The 15,886-nt window shown below is 57.4% G+C and overlaps 1 protein-coding gene across 3 annotated transcripts in view; it reads right to left on the bottom strand.

Moving 5' to 3' along the window:
• Window positions 1–8,104: 8,104 nt before the first annotated feature.
• The window catches only part of RAB11FIP4 (RAB11 family interacting protein 4), a 114,482-nt gene continuing 106,700 nt past the window's right edge, over window positions 8,105–15,886 (bottom strand). For all 3 annotated transcript variants that reach the window (XM_079905791.1, XM_079905792.1, XM_079905793.1), the window contains 6 exons: window positions 15,654–15,794; window positions 13,534–13,615; window positions 12,591–12,728; window positions 12,337–12,495; window positions 11,078–11,221; window positions 8,105–9,990 (listed from right to left, as the gene is read on the bottom strand). In XM_079905791.1, the coding sequence (XP_079761917.1) occupies window positions 9,874–9,990; window positions 11,078–11,221; window positions 12,337–12,495; window positions 12,591–12,728; window positions 13,534–13,615; window positions 15,654–15,794 (781 nt within the window). In that variant the 3' untranslated portion in view covers window positions 8,105–9,873. The remainder of the gene's footprint in view (window positions 9,991–11,077; window positions 11,222–12,336; window positions 12,496–12,590; window positions 12,729–13,533; window positions 13,616–15,653; window positions 15,795–15,886) is intronic.

Raw genomic sequence — 15,886 nt, 5'->3', positions numbered from 1 at the left:
TGGAAAGTGGGCCCAAACTTCAGCGCCTTTGCCCTCTGGGTTTGGGCCTTTCAGGAGCTCCAGCAATTTTGTTGTTGTTGTTAAACCCAGAGGCCACATCAGTGTCACGGAGCCCAAATCAGAACCCAGTAGCAAAGTCAGAGCTTGGAGAGAAAGTCAGGGCCAAACCAGGAATGGCAGGAGAATGAGGGGAACTTCCTGCAGCCCCAACTCAGCCACCTGGTGAGTTCTAGAAGGACTGGCTGGAAGCTGGCTCCGGGCTTCCTGGGCCCTAGAGCCCACAACCTTGCCCCAGCGGGCTTGGAGCACCACTGACCCCTCAGCCCACATTAAGGTGTAGCCTGGCCAACCAGGCTGACCCATGGTGGAACCACCATCCTTCCTGGGCCTCTGCTCCTGCCCCCCCAGCAGTGCAAACAGGCCGCACAAGTCCCACCTATGGGCTCTCGCTCCTAAAGAGCCCACGGCCCCACTCCAAGCACTCAAAACACTGCAGGGCGCACGCACGGTGAGCCCTAAAGACACGCCAGTGACACGAACCACCTAGTTGTTGCATCTTGGGGGCCAAACACCACATTAGGCACAGGGATTAGGGAGGGGAGAGGGGCTGTAGGGGGAGGAGTATTGCCAAATCCCACTTCTCCGCGGCTCAAAAGTCAGATAGCAGCCAGATGGACTGACCGAACCCGATTCACCCCTCACCAGGGGCCCCCTGCTGACCACGGATCTCTGGACGCCACAGTTCGCAGGGCTGCACCTCCTCCCCCTGAGGATCCTGGGCTTGCAAGCGAGATGCCACGGGAATAGCTTTCTCCACCTCTAGGCGTAGGTTAGTCATTTTCCGGAGATGGGTTGGCTGGGTGGACCTGCCCAGCAAGGCCATGAGAAGCCTGGCTCCCTTGCCCAAGTGACCACCCAAAGCTGGTGATTCCAACTCTCCGCCTCACGCAGCAAAAAACAAAACCGACCAGGTCTTACCTGAGTCCACGCTGCCTTCGTCTTGGTTCCTCTCTCGGCAACCTACCCGGTCCTGCTGCCGCTCTCTGAAACTCAGCTCGGAGCAGGCTGACGCTGGCTTAAGATCCTTCAGTGGTTGCCACAGTCCTGCCCCCTGACCCCTGCCCTCTGCCCTCTGCCCCGCTAGTTCTCCTAAGGCCTTTGCACCTGTTGTTCTTTCTCTGTTTTCCCCAACCTCTCTCACCTGGCCATCTCCAGCTCCTCCTTCAGGCCTAGTTGAAATCTCCCGACTCCTAAAATGATTTCAGCAGTGATTATGCACCCATGACTCTCTGCTCTGGCCACACACTGGCATCACTGGGGGGGCGGGGGCGGGGGTTTGGAAAAAACCCCAGCGTCTAGCCCCACCTGAATCCAAATCACTGGGCCAGGGCCCTACATCCACGTGGTCTAAAATTCCTCCAGGTGATTCAAATATGCAGCCAAGTTTGAGAACCTCCCTTTCTAGGAGCTGCTGTGCCCTGAGGCTGGGGAGCGGGTTTGTTTTGCTGTCATAAACCCAGCGCCTCACCTACACTGAGCGTCTATCAGGTGCTGATGAAACGTTTGCTTAATGATGAGATCCACCCTTGGCCCAGCAGGCTCTGCAGGGCCTCAGCTGTCCTCTCCCCAGCCCCACCTCTCCACTCACCTCCCGGACACCGTACCCCGAAACGGCCGTGCTCTCTACCGGCCTCCCCCACGTGTGATTCCCAGATCCTACAATCCTTCAGGGCTCTGCTGAAACAGCCCTTCCTCAGGGAAGCTGTCCCTGCTGCCCACTGGCCTCAGTCCCCTTGCCCCCAGCTCCCATCCCCGCTTGGTGCCCGGTAGATTAAGTCTGTTGGTTGAGTGATTTTGTATCCAGGTATTTTTGACCCTTCAGGAGACTTTGTCCTGGGCCCAGATGACTCTAAAAGGGCCTAAATTTGAGGGCATGGTGAGCTGGTGGGATCTGACAATGGAACACTTCTGCAGGCACCGTGACCTCTAGGCGTCGTAGGGACAACGTCATCAGTGATAAAGAGGGTGAGAAAACGGTCTCCAAGACTGTGCAGGGGTCCCAGCCTGCACACACTGCAGGGCTTGCTCTCACCTCTCTCCAGAAGAGTAAACTGAGTTGAATCGTGTCCCCTCCAAACGGTATGTTAAAGCCCTAAGCCCTGTACTTGTGAACGTAGCCTTATTTGGGAATAGGGTGATGGCGGTTGTGATCACGTTGAGGTCATACTAAAGTAGGGTGTCTCTAATCCAACGTCTTGTGTCCTTATAAGAGCAAATTTTGGTCACAGAGATACCCAGACGGAAGACGGCCATGCGACAGCCAAGGCGGAGGCTGGAGCGATGCAGCCACAAGCCAGGAGCACCAAGGATTGCTGGCAACCGTCAGCCAGGAGAGGCGCGGCACAGATCCTCCCTCAGAGACTGCAGAAGGCACTGACCTTGCTGACACTTTGATCTCAGACTTGTGGCCTCCAGAACTGTGAATCAAGTTCTGTTGTTTTAAGCACCATCCCACCCCTCCCCCAATTTGTGGTAACTTTTTTTTTGGCCATGCCATGCAGCATGTGGGAATTTTCCCTGACCAGGGATTGAACCCGTGCCCCTGCATTGAGAGCTCGTTGTCTTAACCACTGGACTGCCAGGGAAGTCCCCTGTGGTACATTTTTATAGCTGCCCTAGAAAACTAATTTAATAGAGGAGACGTTTCGATAAGGAGCCTTTGGGGGAAGGTGAGTTTTGCCTCCCGAAATCCAGATTCTGATTCTGCAAGCACTTACTGGATCCCCATCTGGTGGCTTGACTCCATGGGTAGGAACGGTTACTTCCCTCGCTTTACGGACGAGGCAACCGAAACTCAGAAAACTTGCTCAGTCACACAGAAGGAAGTCATAGAATGGGGGTCTGATTTCAAGTGCAGGACTTTTTCCATGAACGCAGAGTTGGTGCTCAGAAATGGCCTAATTATTGTGAAACATCAGCAGGTTGGAAGTTTAATACTGGGGTTTTATCAGTGACACCCTGTCCCCACCTTGGATCCCGAGACCCCACTGCACTCTCCTCTGCTTCCTTAACAACGAGTTCACCTTTTCAGGACTTCAGATCTCAACACACACACCCCAAGGCAGGGTGCAAGGGGGCTACAGCTTCTGGAAAGGCCAGCAGTTGCTTCCGGATGGCTGGGGTAGGGGAGGCAGGACCAGTCTCAAAAAAAAGTAGTGGCAAACTAAGAAGGAAGCCGTTTTTGAAACTGGGGTGCAGGGCCAGTGCTCAGGAATTGGAGACACCTGGCTGGCAGCAGAGGGGTCCTAGAAGGAGCGTGGAATGGGGTTGTCAGATAAAATACAGGACGCCCAGTTAAATCTGAATTTCAGCTATACAATGAATAACTTTAGTTATTGGGACATACGTACACTGAAAAATTATTTATCTGAAATTCGAATTTAACTGGGTATCCTGTATCTTGACTTGCAGAATCTGGCAACCCTCGTTGGGAAGGGAAAGGCGCGTTAGGAGGATGGAGAGAGTAAAGGTCCAGATCACAGAACGCCCAGGGTTGGAAGAGGACTTTGCTGTGAGCCCAGGAGGCTGTGTGACTCCGATGAATGGGGCACCGTCTGCCCACTTGGGCAGACCTATAGCACCTGGGCCTGCGTGGGGAGCTAAGAGGGCCTGGGCTAACAGGAAGGCAGACTCACCTCCAGAGAGGCTGCGCCTGTGAACCCTGTTGACACCTGGAATTCCATAACCACCACCAGGGGCAGACAGGACCCTGGGGGTCCGGGCCACCAACCTGGAGCACCTCCAGTGCTTGGCGGGACCCACGCTCAAGTGGAGGACCTGGGCCTGTGACCCAGGGGAGCCATGGGCGCGGACACGGCAGAAGACGACATGGGGACCCCGTTAGTGAGCAGAACAAGTTGATAGCCCTGGGAGGCCCCTGCTGGGAAAGGGAACGTGGCTGCAGTGAGGACACAGTTTTCAAACGTCACAGCCCCGAGAGCTGGATGGTGCCGTTATCAGGGCTTCTGGGATGCCCATCGCCTCTCCTAGGTGCTGTCCCGAGGACAGGCTCAAAAGAGGGTCTGCAGGGTGAGCCCCTGCCCCCGGAGGGGCACCAGCCACCCTGGTACACTGGATGAGGCCCGCTCTTCCTATGGGAGACTGACCCCAGGAGTTCTGGGACCAGGCCTCACCTCTTCCACCCTCCCTCCCCTACCACAGAAACACCGTCAAGTCAGGCAAGAAGAGCAAAGTGTTTATTTACACCTGGGTCTGTACGTGAGCGTTCCCGAGGGAGCCTGCCTCTGAGAGCCTGCTCCTTCTTGGCAGACAGCTCGGGACCCCAGGACACAGCCTTGGAGCTTCCCCACCCTCTCCCCACCCTGGGGCCTGGAGGTGGAGGTCTCCCTCCAGCCCCAAAGCTAAACCTGCTTCCAGACGGAGGCTCCTGGGGCAAAAGACTCAGGTGAAAACCACGATGCGTCAGAGCCACCCGACAAACCCTCGATGAGCCTCACATGCAGCTCAGCCCACCCGGGCCCCGGAGACCCCAGCCAAGAAAGCAGGAAGAGCCGGGGACGAGGGAGCCAGCGGGCTGCGAGCCAGTCCTCAGCGACGCCTGGTCCGACGGCGGTCCTGACCTCACCGGGGATTGAATGGCACCCGGGTCTGAGCACCTTGGGCAGATGAGGAAGAGCTGGGCAGCTGTCAGTGGCAGGCAGGGGATGCAGCCAGAAGCCCCTTCCTTCTGCCTGTTTGGAGTCCGCAGCTGTTTAGACACCAGATGGCGATGGCCCTGAACCCAGGCCCAGTGCCAAGCACTGGAAGCGGCGCGGCTGGGCCGGGGTGCCTCCTCCGAGGGGCCCACAGAGCGGCCGCAGACCCACGACATCGCGGCCGGGCCGACGCCCAGCTTAAGAAGGTGCGCTCTGCCGGCTACAGGTACTGACACCGACTCAGGGAGGGGGCTGTGGGAGAAGCTGCTTTGCACAGAGTGAGCCTTTTCTAGTGTGCAAGGCGCCTAAACAGCGGCAGGCTGGACGACGGGCTGAGTGAGACCACAATGAAACACCTGTCCCAGGTCAGCAAGTCTGCACGGCTGAGCGAGCGGAGGAAGCGGAGCTGGGGCCTGTGGACGGGCGTGCGGGGGGCGGGCGTCGCGGGGCGGAGGCACGTGGACGCGAAGGGGGACGCTATGTACACTTCACAGGGCTCGGGTAAACAGAGGACGTAGAAAAGGGGGCAGTGGAAACTCCTGTACAGTGGTGACAGGGGAGAGAAGGCACAAGGACAATGACCCCAAACCATGCAGACAAAACACAGCCTGTGCAGCACAGCAAAGCAGAGGGGCCCGGAGAAGGCACGTCTCCCCAGACGACAGCACCGAGATCCTGCAGGGCCGGCGCCAGGGTGCCTCTCCCAGCCACCCCCCTGCTGCTGGCTCCGGGCAGACACCCCTCCCCCTCCGTTACAATCACAGCGGAAAGAGGAGCCTACGAGGTCGGAGCACCAACGTCATGTGGCATCAGGCTTCGCAGGGGCTACACTTCTAGAAACACACCTTTCTAGAAGGCAGCCTATTTCCCAGGTAGGTGGGGCATGGCAGGAGGGCAGGGAAACAGGCCCATGGCTCCGGCCTCTCCTGCTCCCTGCCCGTTCATGGGCGCACTCAGAACGGGGTGGCAGGGCCCGGAGGTCCCTAAGGTCAGCGGAGGGAACGGACTTGCGCCAAGTCACCCAGGAGGGCGTGGCCCCTCTAGCCTGAGGCCTCTGGCCAGCCTGAAGCATAGCATTAGAGGAGCTGGCCTAGTCCCAGAGGAGCAAAGGCCGGGGCGGGTGCCAGGGCTGCAGTCCCAAATGGCCCCTCTCCTTAATCTAAAACCCACCTCAGCCCTGAAAGAGTCGCTGTAGATCTGCCGGGCGAACAGCCGTTTCCTTGGCACTATAGCCATCCCGACGCTTCCCCTGTTCCCATCGCATCGCATCTAAAGTTCGCTTTTAGGTTTAAATGCATTAAACACACATACCCAGCAGCACAAAAAGAGGGCTTAATTTCTTCATGGTCCCACAGGCCCCACCGGCCCCTGAAGGCCTTTGCCCGTTATAAGTCCCTCGCTGGAACAAAAGAGCCGTCCTGACCCTCAGGACCTGGCTCGGCCAGGAATCCAGCAGATTAGCGCCTGGAGCCTCCAGGGCTGGGCGGGGATGCTGGTATGGCTACTAGCAGGGGAGGTGCTGGGGTGACCTTTAACCCCCAGCCTGAAAACAGATCAGAGGCAAAACCCCCAAAGCGGGAATCCCCGCGGGCTCGGCTGTGCAGGTGGGTGGCTGCTGTTTCGGAGGCTGCTTTCGGCACCCACCCGCCCCTTCCCGCCCCCACTCCGTTCTGCTCCCACTCCGGACTGTGTCTGATACATCCCAACATGTGCCACCCACCAGCTCCGCGAGCAACAGGCAGAGCCCAGCCCACTAGGGTTCGCTAACCCCTAGGCTAGTGAGAACAGCTGGATCCACCCACTCCTGAAGGCATCTGGCCTCCCATCCTGGGGGGCGAGGGGTCAGCGAACGTCTCACCATCCGACATCACCATCACAGGAAAAGCCACCAACATCCCAGCAGGAGAACCCGCTGTTACCCAGCACCTGGGTTAACAAGCCCAACAGAGGTTTTCTCTGCCTCTGGCCAGCAACCCCCGTGGCCGCACCATCACCTGGGGAGCTCTTTAAACAGCTGGGCGCCTGGGCCACACCCACACCAATTAAATCCAAATCTCTGGGGGCTCAGGCAGCGGCATTTAAAAAAATCTCCCCAGGTGATTCCAATGCACGGCCCAAGCTGAGAAGCCCCGTTTCAGGCCCAGGAACTCTGCGAGGTTGTCCAGTTTTGTGTTTTTAATAGGTGAGAAATAGAGTGTATTAGGCGTTTCTAGATCAAGGATAATTTCCCTCTGACAATTCTTGAAGAATCTGCGCATTTACGGTAACTTGCCTAACTCCGGCAATTCAAAGTTAATTTTTTTTTTTTTAAACACTTGCTGGTTCAACGAATTTTGCTGGGGCTCTGATTGAAGGCAAGGATAGCCCAGAGTCATGTAAAATGTGAATCTGCTGCAGAAGCCGCTCTCCACACCCCCAAACACCTCTAAACCTCACACAAGTTACTGTAATCCCTACTTGGTACAGTTGCCAGGCTTGGCAAAACCAAAACCCTCATGGGGCACCCAGTTAAATTATAATCACCTGGGGAATTCTTTAAAAAACAACAACACTGATGCCCGGGCCACGCCCCACACCTACGGAATCAGAACCTCTGGGGACTGGGCCCAGTTATCAGAATTTTAAAAGCTTCTCCATTTAATAAAATGTGTCCCAAGTACTGCAGGGAACACCTACTGAGTCATTTGCTTACCTGAAATTCAGATTTCACTGGGCATCCTGTATACTATCTAGCAGCCCCGCCGCTGAGAGACAGAAGCAGAACCCTCCACCGGAAAACAAAGGAAGGAGAAAACACAGGAAGAGAGCACGTTCTGCCCCACCTGGACCAGTCAGTCCAGCTCTGGAACCTGCCCAGAGGCTGTGGGGCCGGGACCCCTCCGGCAGCTGCCCCCCTCAGGCTAAAAAGCTACAGGCTCTTAAAAAGCCAATCTGATACATTCTGGCTGAAGTGAGAAGGTTAGATTTAACATGGGGCGTGTGTTAAGTGGAACTCAGTCTCATTTTACAGTCAGCCCGTTCCAGAGACCAGGTCCCGAGGGGCCTTCCCGACTAGCACTTCCCGCGGGAGTCTGCTCCCGTGGCGCCCCCTGCAGGCCGACAGCTGTTTCCACCGCTTTCCCCTTGGCCGAGATTCCTTCCCACCTTGTGACTTTATTAACTCAGGCCTCTGCGGCCTCCCCTGGAATTCCACGTCAGGGCGGGCAACACATCAACATGCTCATCCCCGGGCGAGTCCCCCACAGACCGGGGTCCGGATCCGGCTGGCCTCTCCGCAGGATGCCTCCCTGTAAAAGCCAGACCAAAGCCACCTCGGGATTCATCGTCTTTTCTGTCCTTTAACTCATGCCATTCCTCCCTACTAGCAAATTCTCAAGAGACCCACTCCTCGTGCCTTCTTTCCACCGCTGCTTCCGCCCAGACCCCTGGGGGGCCCAAGGAGACCAGTGTCCTTAGGGGGTTGAGAGACTCCCAGGAGACTGACCCCTGCCCTCATCCTCCTGGTGTGCGCGGGCCCCGAAGTCCTGGATCAGACCAATGCAGCCCCACGATTTGCTGCAGGAAACAGATGCCATGCATACGCTTAGAAAGAAATCACGAACTCCAACAAAAGCAAACGTTGGCTGGAATGGGACGAACATCAGTCCTGGCCACAGCCCTGCTCTGTGAGCGGGAACACACTCGAGGCCCTAGGTCCCCTCTTCACCCTCTCCTGCCCTCTCTCCTTTGAATACACCCCTCCCCAAGATGCCCAAGCTTTCCTGTTCACACTAGAAGTGCTGAAGGAAACAAGAAACTGCAGGGGGGAAAATAAGACCATACATTGTTTATATGTATTTGGATTAAGGAAACAATTCACAAGCCATACAAAACTGAGACACACTGGAAAACTCAAAGGGAAGTACCGTATCTACTCCCAGCCACCTAGAACCAAACATCACATGAAAGATCCAGAGGGTGAATTTCCACCACGTGTCACCAGGATGGAAGACTAAGGTTTCCCTGCAACTTCCCCAACCGTCTCTCCCACCAGCACGGCGTTTGTTCCCCTGGCTGAGACCCGAGTACAGGTGTGTTTCTAAAGGCTGGAACACGGGGCCCTCACCACCCAACTGAGCCAAGCCCAGAGCTTGGATTCTGAAAATCCAAACCCAAGGCCATTCCCAGGGACAGGTAAGCAAGGCCCACTTCTAGCCCGAGGGAGCTGTCGAGAGGGTCCATCCATGCCCTCTCTTAAAAGGCATCCACAGGAAAGGATGCTGACAGGGACCTGAGCGTGCTCCCGCCTGAAAATCGTGTCTTTGGTTGCCCAACGCCAACGCGTGCCTTAGACTGTCCCCAGCCTCCTTCCCCCTTTCTTTTAACCCTTCATGTACACCCAGGTGAACGCTGCTCATTTTTCAGTGTCTTAAAAAACAAAAAAGACAGAGAGGGAGAGGTAGGTGAGCAGGGATGGAGAAGTTTGCGGGGAACTCTCAGAACGCCAAGAATTCTCAGGATGAAGGTCGCCCCCTCCAGCTCCTCCACAAACCTGAGTCCTTGGGACACACTGTGCACAGCCTCACACGGGCTGCCGGCTGGGGGTGGGGGGGCTCGTGAGGGGCCCCTACGCGTTCCCCCCATACGCTCCTTCTTCCTCTCCGAGCTCAAGCACCTGGGCCTGAAAGGTGGCCGAGGAGGCTGGTGAGGCGTTTGAACTCCTGGAAAAGATGGTAATTTTGCTCCCACTCCCAGGGGGAAACAGGGATGTGGTGGAAGAGCCTGTCTCACTAGAGTACTTTTTAATCCTGGTCCCCAGAGGTAGAATCATTTTATCCAGTATCTGAAACACAAGCTTCTAGCTCTCATCGTTACAGTAACTCCTGACTGCCGACCTCGCCGCCGCCCACCTCGGGGACCCTCTGCCCCACGCAAAGGGACCACAAAGTGCAAGGACGGCTAACAGCACAGATGGCGCCCGCGGCCACGGCCCACGCTCACCCCTTGCTGTGCGCATGGCCTCCCCACATACACACCAGTACACGTTACACCACCGTGGCCAGAGACACATTTACAGTGTGCGTGGGAGCCCGGCCTGGGCCGCATCCTCAGGCAGGATCTGGCCCTTAATCCCGGGGTCCAGGGGTCCCGAGGCCGCTCTGCAGCCAGGCCCCTCGTCTCAGTGCTTGATCTCGAGGATGGAGGGATTGTGGTCCAGGATGGCAAGGATAATCTTGTCCATGTACTGCCTCAGCCGGAAGTTGATCTCCTCCTGCTCTTTTAGGGCTTCCATGAGCTGAAGGCAACGAGAAAGAGAGGTCAGAGGCCAGGCCGGGGCTGGGGTGTGGGCAGAGCCAGTGCCCCAAGACCAGCCTCAGCGCTCGGGGCCAGGGCATGAGTCTAGGGCATCACACCCAGGGAGGGTTAAATACGAAGAGGCCCAGGCCACACCCCCAGAGAGGCTCATATCACCGGCCCACGGAGGAGTCCAGGTATGGGTGATTTTCTGATAAAGGGAGAGAACACTGGCCAGAGGCATTTATAGTCAGGAGTGATATCCAAAGTCCTTAAGACTGCCAGCTGTTTCCTCTGCCTGGAACGTCCCTCTCACCACCCTCCGGCCCTGCCGTTGTCCTTCTCCAGGTCAACTCCTGCCGTGTCCTTTAGGCTGTAACTGAAATGCTGCCTCTGCCCGCAGGCTGGAGGCTGGTGCCCGGCTCACATGGGAGCTCCTTGAGGCCCAGGGGCCAGCTCTTAGCTGTGTGTCCCAAGCACAGGGTAAGAGTTCAGTGACTCATGATTCGTGTTGAAATCTAATCTGGGTATTTCGGAGGCCTGATCTTTCATAAGCACACCCCAGTGGGGCAGAAAGAGTGGGCTTTGCAGCTAGAGACCTGGGTCCCTCTCCCTCCGTAAGTTGGGTGATCTTGTGTCCTGATCTCCCGATCTGTGACAGGTAAGTGTTCAGAAAGCCTTCGAGTTCTCAGAAGATTAAGTGAAGACATACCGCAAGCAGGTGGCCAAGAAATGCTAGCGTCCTTCCCCTCTTGACTTGGGGGAGGGGTCGTCCAGCCTCCCCTGGATTATAAGTTGATGAAATCAACTGGCCATTTCGGCATGTTCCTGGCAGAGTGAAGACTCAAAACTCCGTTCTGCTCCCAAACCCATATGCTCCTCCCACCACGTACAGGAAATCGGAGCGGATTTAACTCCACCTGCAGCCTCCTTGCCTCACCGCTCTCCCCTGTCACTCGGGGTCACTGCAGATGGAGACTTCGAGGGGCCAGGCCCTGGGCAGCCTGAGGCTTGTCGTCGAGACAGGTGAGATGGGGCAGGACACATGAGCAGCCAGGCTCCACGGCGAGAGCTGCTGGGCACCTTACCTCATCACGAGAGGCCGTGTCTATTTCCGCAGCCAGCGACTGGGCTTTGGTCTGGGTGGCAAAGAGGTTCTTTGCTTCGTAGAGGCTGAGGCTCAAGATCTGCCCGTTCAAGTCGTCGTTCTGGTCCCGCAGCTTATGATTCTCCTGGGGAGGGGGACAAAGGCGATACCAGCTCCCACCGGAACCCACTTCTCCGCAGCCATTGCTCCCTGACTGCCACCAGCACCCTCTCCACCCCTTGGGCGTGTGTCATGGCCCGTCCAGGACACCCACAGATGACGAGGCATCTGCCACGCTTGAGGGGGAGGAGAGCTGGGTCCTGGGAGGTCCTGGGGTTCTGAGGAGGAGTTAACAGCCCTGCTCAGGGAGCCAAGTTTCCAGACAGGGGCATGGCTCCAGGCCACCCCTTCCCCCCTGGCAGCCAGAAGAGGGGCCCCGCCCACCCAGTGGCTCCTTCTCCAACACTGGCCCTTGGTGAGGAGAAGTGATGCTCTAGATCTCTGGGCTGACAGGTCAGCTCATCTCCGTGGCCCCTCCTGCAGCTGGGCTCAGGAATCCCGCTCTTGGGAGTGCTTTCCAGGGGCACCCTCGCTCCTGAGTACAGCAGGCCCAGTACTGTCCTGCCCAGACCCTGGTGACCAGCCCTGCACTCCAGCTTTTGCCTCAAGGCTCCTAACTGCTCACACTTGGGGCCTAGGGCGCCCCCTCGTGGCTGAGAAGGGCTGGGGTTTAGGATTGCTGTGGGAGCAGAACCTCCAGCACCTCTGCTTCCGGGGGTCGGTTGGGGGGTGGTCAACTCAGAGTCTCTGGGTGCGGGCTTCCCGCACCATCATGCCCTCGCTGGGTCACTGCCCTACCCTGATCCCGCTTCCCCCACCCCCAACTGGTCTCCAATCATGGGAGTGCTTGCGGAAACCATCTGAAACGGAATCCTGGGCGCGGGGTCTGCTCCTGGGAGAACGCAACGCAGCGAGGCACTATTGGGTGGCTGGGTAGAGCCTCCTCCCACACCCCTCGCGCCCAGGACAGAAGACTGGTGTCTGCTTCTTTTCACGGATGCTGAGCAGAGCCCCTGGGATTTCCATCTGCCTCGGCTGAGCCGTGAGACGGGGACCAGTAGCCCTGACAACGAGGGTGTTGGGAGGAGCAGGCAGTTTCGTCGGGGAAGGGGGCGCTACGGCTCTCGGCCCCTCACAGGACACCCACCCGGAGGGGACCTGTACACCTTATCCCGTGGGTCAGAGGCTCCCAGGGCCCACCTGCTTGAGCCGCTTGACCTCATGCTCCAGCTCCACCTCTCGGGCCCTGGCATTGAACTCGCCCAGGCCGGAGGACGAGCCGCGGCCTCTGCCCGGCCGCTCGCAGTCCAGCTTGTACATCTGCAGGTGCTCCAGCTCCTTGCGCAAGTCCTCGATGAGCTGCGGGGGCAAGAGGCTGGTTGGCGGGAGCAGGGGGCGGGGCATGCGGGGGGGGGCGGGGCGGGAGCCCTGGCACCTGCCGGCCCGGGACCCACCTCCTGCGTCGCCTCCCGCTCCTTCTGGAACTCAAGGCGGTTCTGCCGCAGCTTGTCCATCATGCGCTTGTACAGGTCCATCTCATCCTTGAGCCGCAGGCTGGTGTCCTCCAGCCGGTCGGACATGCGCTGCCGCTCCTGGAGCCGGGGAGACCGGGGCAGGGGGAGAGTTCCCAGGGGGCCCGCTGTGCTCCAGGGGCTTTGCTGGGGGCCGGGGCAGCCACCTCGACAAATGGGCCATCAGATCAGCCCCTTGAACAGAGCCCTCCGAGGCACGGATTAAAGAAATGGCCCGATCCCCTAGGAGTCTAGAGACACAGCTAGAAAAATCTCCGGTCTCTGAAGCCTTTCAATGATGCCAGATGGACCCGAATAAGGTAAGATGCCCTGGACTTCCCTGGTGGTGCAGTGGTTAAGAATCAGCCTGCCAATGCAGGGGACACGGGTTCGAGCCCTGGTCTGGGAAGATCCCACATGCCGCGGAGCAACTAAGCCTGTGAGCCACAACTACTGAAGTCTGTGCACCTAGAGCCCGTGCTGCGCAACAAGAGAAGCCACCTGCTTGCTGCAACTACAGAAAGCCCGTGCACGGCAACAAAGACCCAATGTGGCCAAAAATAAATAAATAAATAAATAAATAAATAAATAAATAAAATTTTTTTAAAAAGGTAAGACCCCAAACAGAAGCTAACCTCTTTCTTTTTTTTTTTTTATTATTTTCCCCTGTAATACAAGGAAATAGATATTCACTATAGAAAACTTGGAAAATAAGAAATATGGAAAAATGAATTATTCATGTTTGATGCCTTTTTTTTTTTTTGGCTACAGCAATTTTATTAGAATTTCAGAAACTAGAAACTAAAGGCCTCCGATGGCCCACGCAGCCTCTCTGTGGATTTGGCTCAAGATCCAAGTCTGAGCGACGCCGGGACCTGCTGCTTACCTCATCCAGCTTCTCTGTTTGCGACTTCAGCCGAGTCACTGTCGTCCTAAGCTCCGTATTTTCTTCCTCTAATTGCTGCACCCTGGGGAAAGGAGGAGGACAAGAATGTCAAAAATGGAGATTCCCTTACAATTTGACAGTCTGCAGCAATTCTCCGCTCCCTGGAGGGTACATACCAGAAATAAGAGAGAGAGAGAGAGAGAGAGAGAGAGAGAGAGGGAGAGAGAGAGAGAGAGAGAGAGAGAGAGAGAGAGAGAGAGAATATGAATAATTGTTCCAAATGGTAATATGGCTTTGAGCTTCCTGTCATCCAAGGCAAAATAGTAAAGACCCTGAGTTGTTATTATTTTTGGATAAAAGGAAACACTTGTTTGTGAATGAATAGGAACATAAGGTTCTTTCTGCATACTGCTTAGGGCCTGAAACACCCCCGGGGTTGGGGAGGGGGTAGGCAGTGGTATTCTTCTGCTAATGGAGAGAGTCCTCCTGTGGCATCTGGGGCAGGGCCCTCCTGTTAGGATTCACCATTGGAAAGCAACCTTCTCCCCCGCATCTCCCCCAGGGCTCTGCCCTCCAAGCGATCGCTGCAGCTGCCTCTGACGCCCACGGGCAGTGGTTCCTCTGTGTTAATGTTCACCAGGACTGTCCAGGTCAGTTTTCAGTGACCTGAGAAGAGGGGTAGGTGAGTTGGGCCATTGGCCAGTGGCACCAGGACAGTGCAGGGCCATTTCTGGTAGGGCATTCCCTCTCCTTCCCACTGTCATGTCCTCCTTCGTGGAGAGAGGGCTTCCTGGCCCCCGCTGCCCTCTGGTCTCCCCAGGAGACGCCCCGGGCCAGGGCCTAAGGGGGATTCAGACCACCCCCCACCCCCCGACGAGGCCACCTCTCTTGAGGCACAAAGCACACTGCAGACTCTGGGAGCGCTGCCTGCAGCGTCTGTGGGAACAGCGCCCCCTGGAGTTGGACAGGGGCACGGGTTAGGGGACAGTGCTCGGCCTCGGCCCTGGTCTGCACCCCCACGGTCTTCTTCCACCACCTGCGTCCCAGCCACCTCTCCCAGACCAGCCGACCGGCCGGCTGTCAGAAGCAGGCAGAGAACGTGATGCTTAGTGAGGCACCTGCCTCATTAAGGAACAGATGCAAAACAGCAGCTTCTAGAACACCCGTGGGACCTTAAGATGAAGCCCCGGTCGATAAAGGGGACAAAGCGCGTCTCAGGCACCGGGGAGCTGGGAGGCCTCACCCAGCTGCACAGGGGTCCCGCCCACCAAGCTCCTTTGGGCCTGCTTGACCTCAGCAGGCAGGGGACCACCTGCCTGCCAGCTGTGAGGTACAAGGAGGGAGCCCACCTCCCAACCCACCCTCCACCCCGGCTGGACCTGTCAGACTCCAGAGGCTCAGCTCAGAGACCGGGGCCACAGGGGGCCTGAGAAGAGCAGGCTAGCCATCCTCTCTGCCAGGGGCCCAGGTGGCCTCCCTGGCCTGGGTCGGGGGAGGGCCTTGGCATCGTCAGAGCCCTCACCTGTGTGCGGTGTTCTGACGTGCATCAGCCGACCTGCCTTCCTGGTCACTCTCCAGGGAGGGCTGACAGATGGATACCGAGGCCCAGAGAGTGACCGAGTATGTCCAACATCATGGAGCTAACGCGTGACCAAGCCAGACTCCCAGGCCCGTCCTCTCCCTGCCTGCCGCAGGTTCCAACAGCCATGCTCCAGGCCCAGGAGCAGCCCTGCTTATCCTTGGTCCCTGGGGCCTAGGGTCAGTGCGCCCCAGTGTTCAGGGTCGGGAAGAATCTGACAGCAGGGGGCGCTCCAAGCCTGGACATCAGACCCAGTACAGGACTCAGGGCAAGACCACTGTGTGTGTGTGTTTTTTTTAACCTATTCTCCTCTTGACAGACAAGCGTCATTTCCAGTTGTACCTACTATGAACATTCTTTTACTTGCTTCCTAAAGAACACATCCAAGTGTTCAAGTATCAAAAGTAGATTTCCAGGAGGCGTCCCCTTGGGGCTCAGTTTTCCCATCCATACAATGGGAACGGCACCCGCCCACAGGGCAAGAGCTGGGCGTGAGGGCGCATCAGAGGGCAGAGGGCACTGGGCCATCCCGCGGGCCCACCTGGTATTCAGCAGCTCGATCTCCGTGCTGCGCTCCCGTTCCAGCTTGCTGTAGGCCTCACGGTGGCGCCGAACCTCCTCCTCCAGGGCCTGCTCGGCCGTGGTCTCCTGATCCTTCACCATCTCCTCCAGTTCGTGCACCCTGAGGAGAGGGGCAAGGACTCCAGTGCAGGGCAAGCTCCTGTGGCCTGACTCTCCTCCCCGCAACCCAGGCTGCGACCACTGGGAGCCCCG

The sequence above is a fragment of the Stenella coeruleoalba genome, assembly GCF_951394435.1.
Source record: "Stenella coeruleoalba genome assembly, chromosome: 19".
Lineage (NCBI taxonomy): Eukaryota > Metazoa > Chordata > Mammalia > Artiodactyla > Delphinidae > Stenella > Stenella coeruleoalba.
The sequence above is the reverse complement of the archived record's forward strand: the minus strand, read 5'-3'. Positions and strand labels throughout refer to the sequence as shown.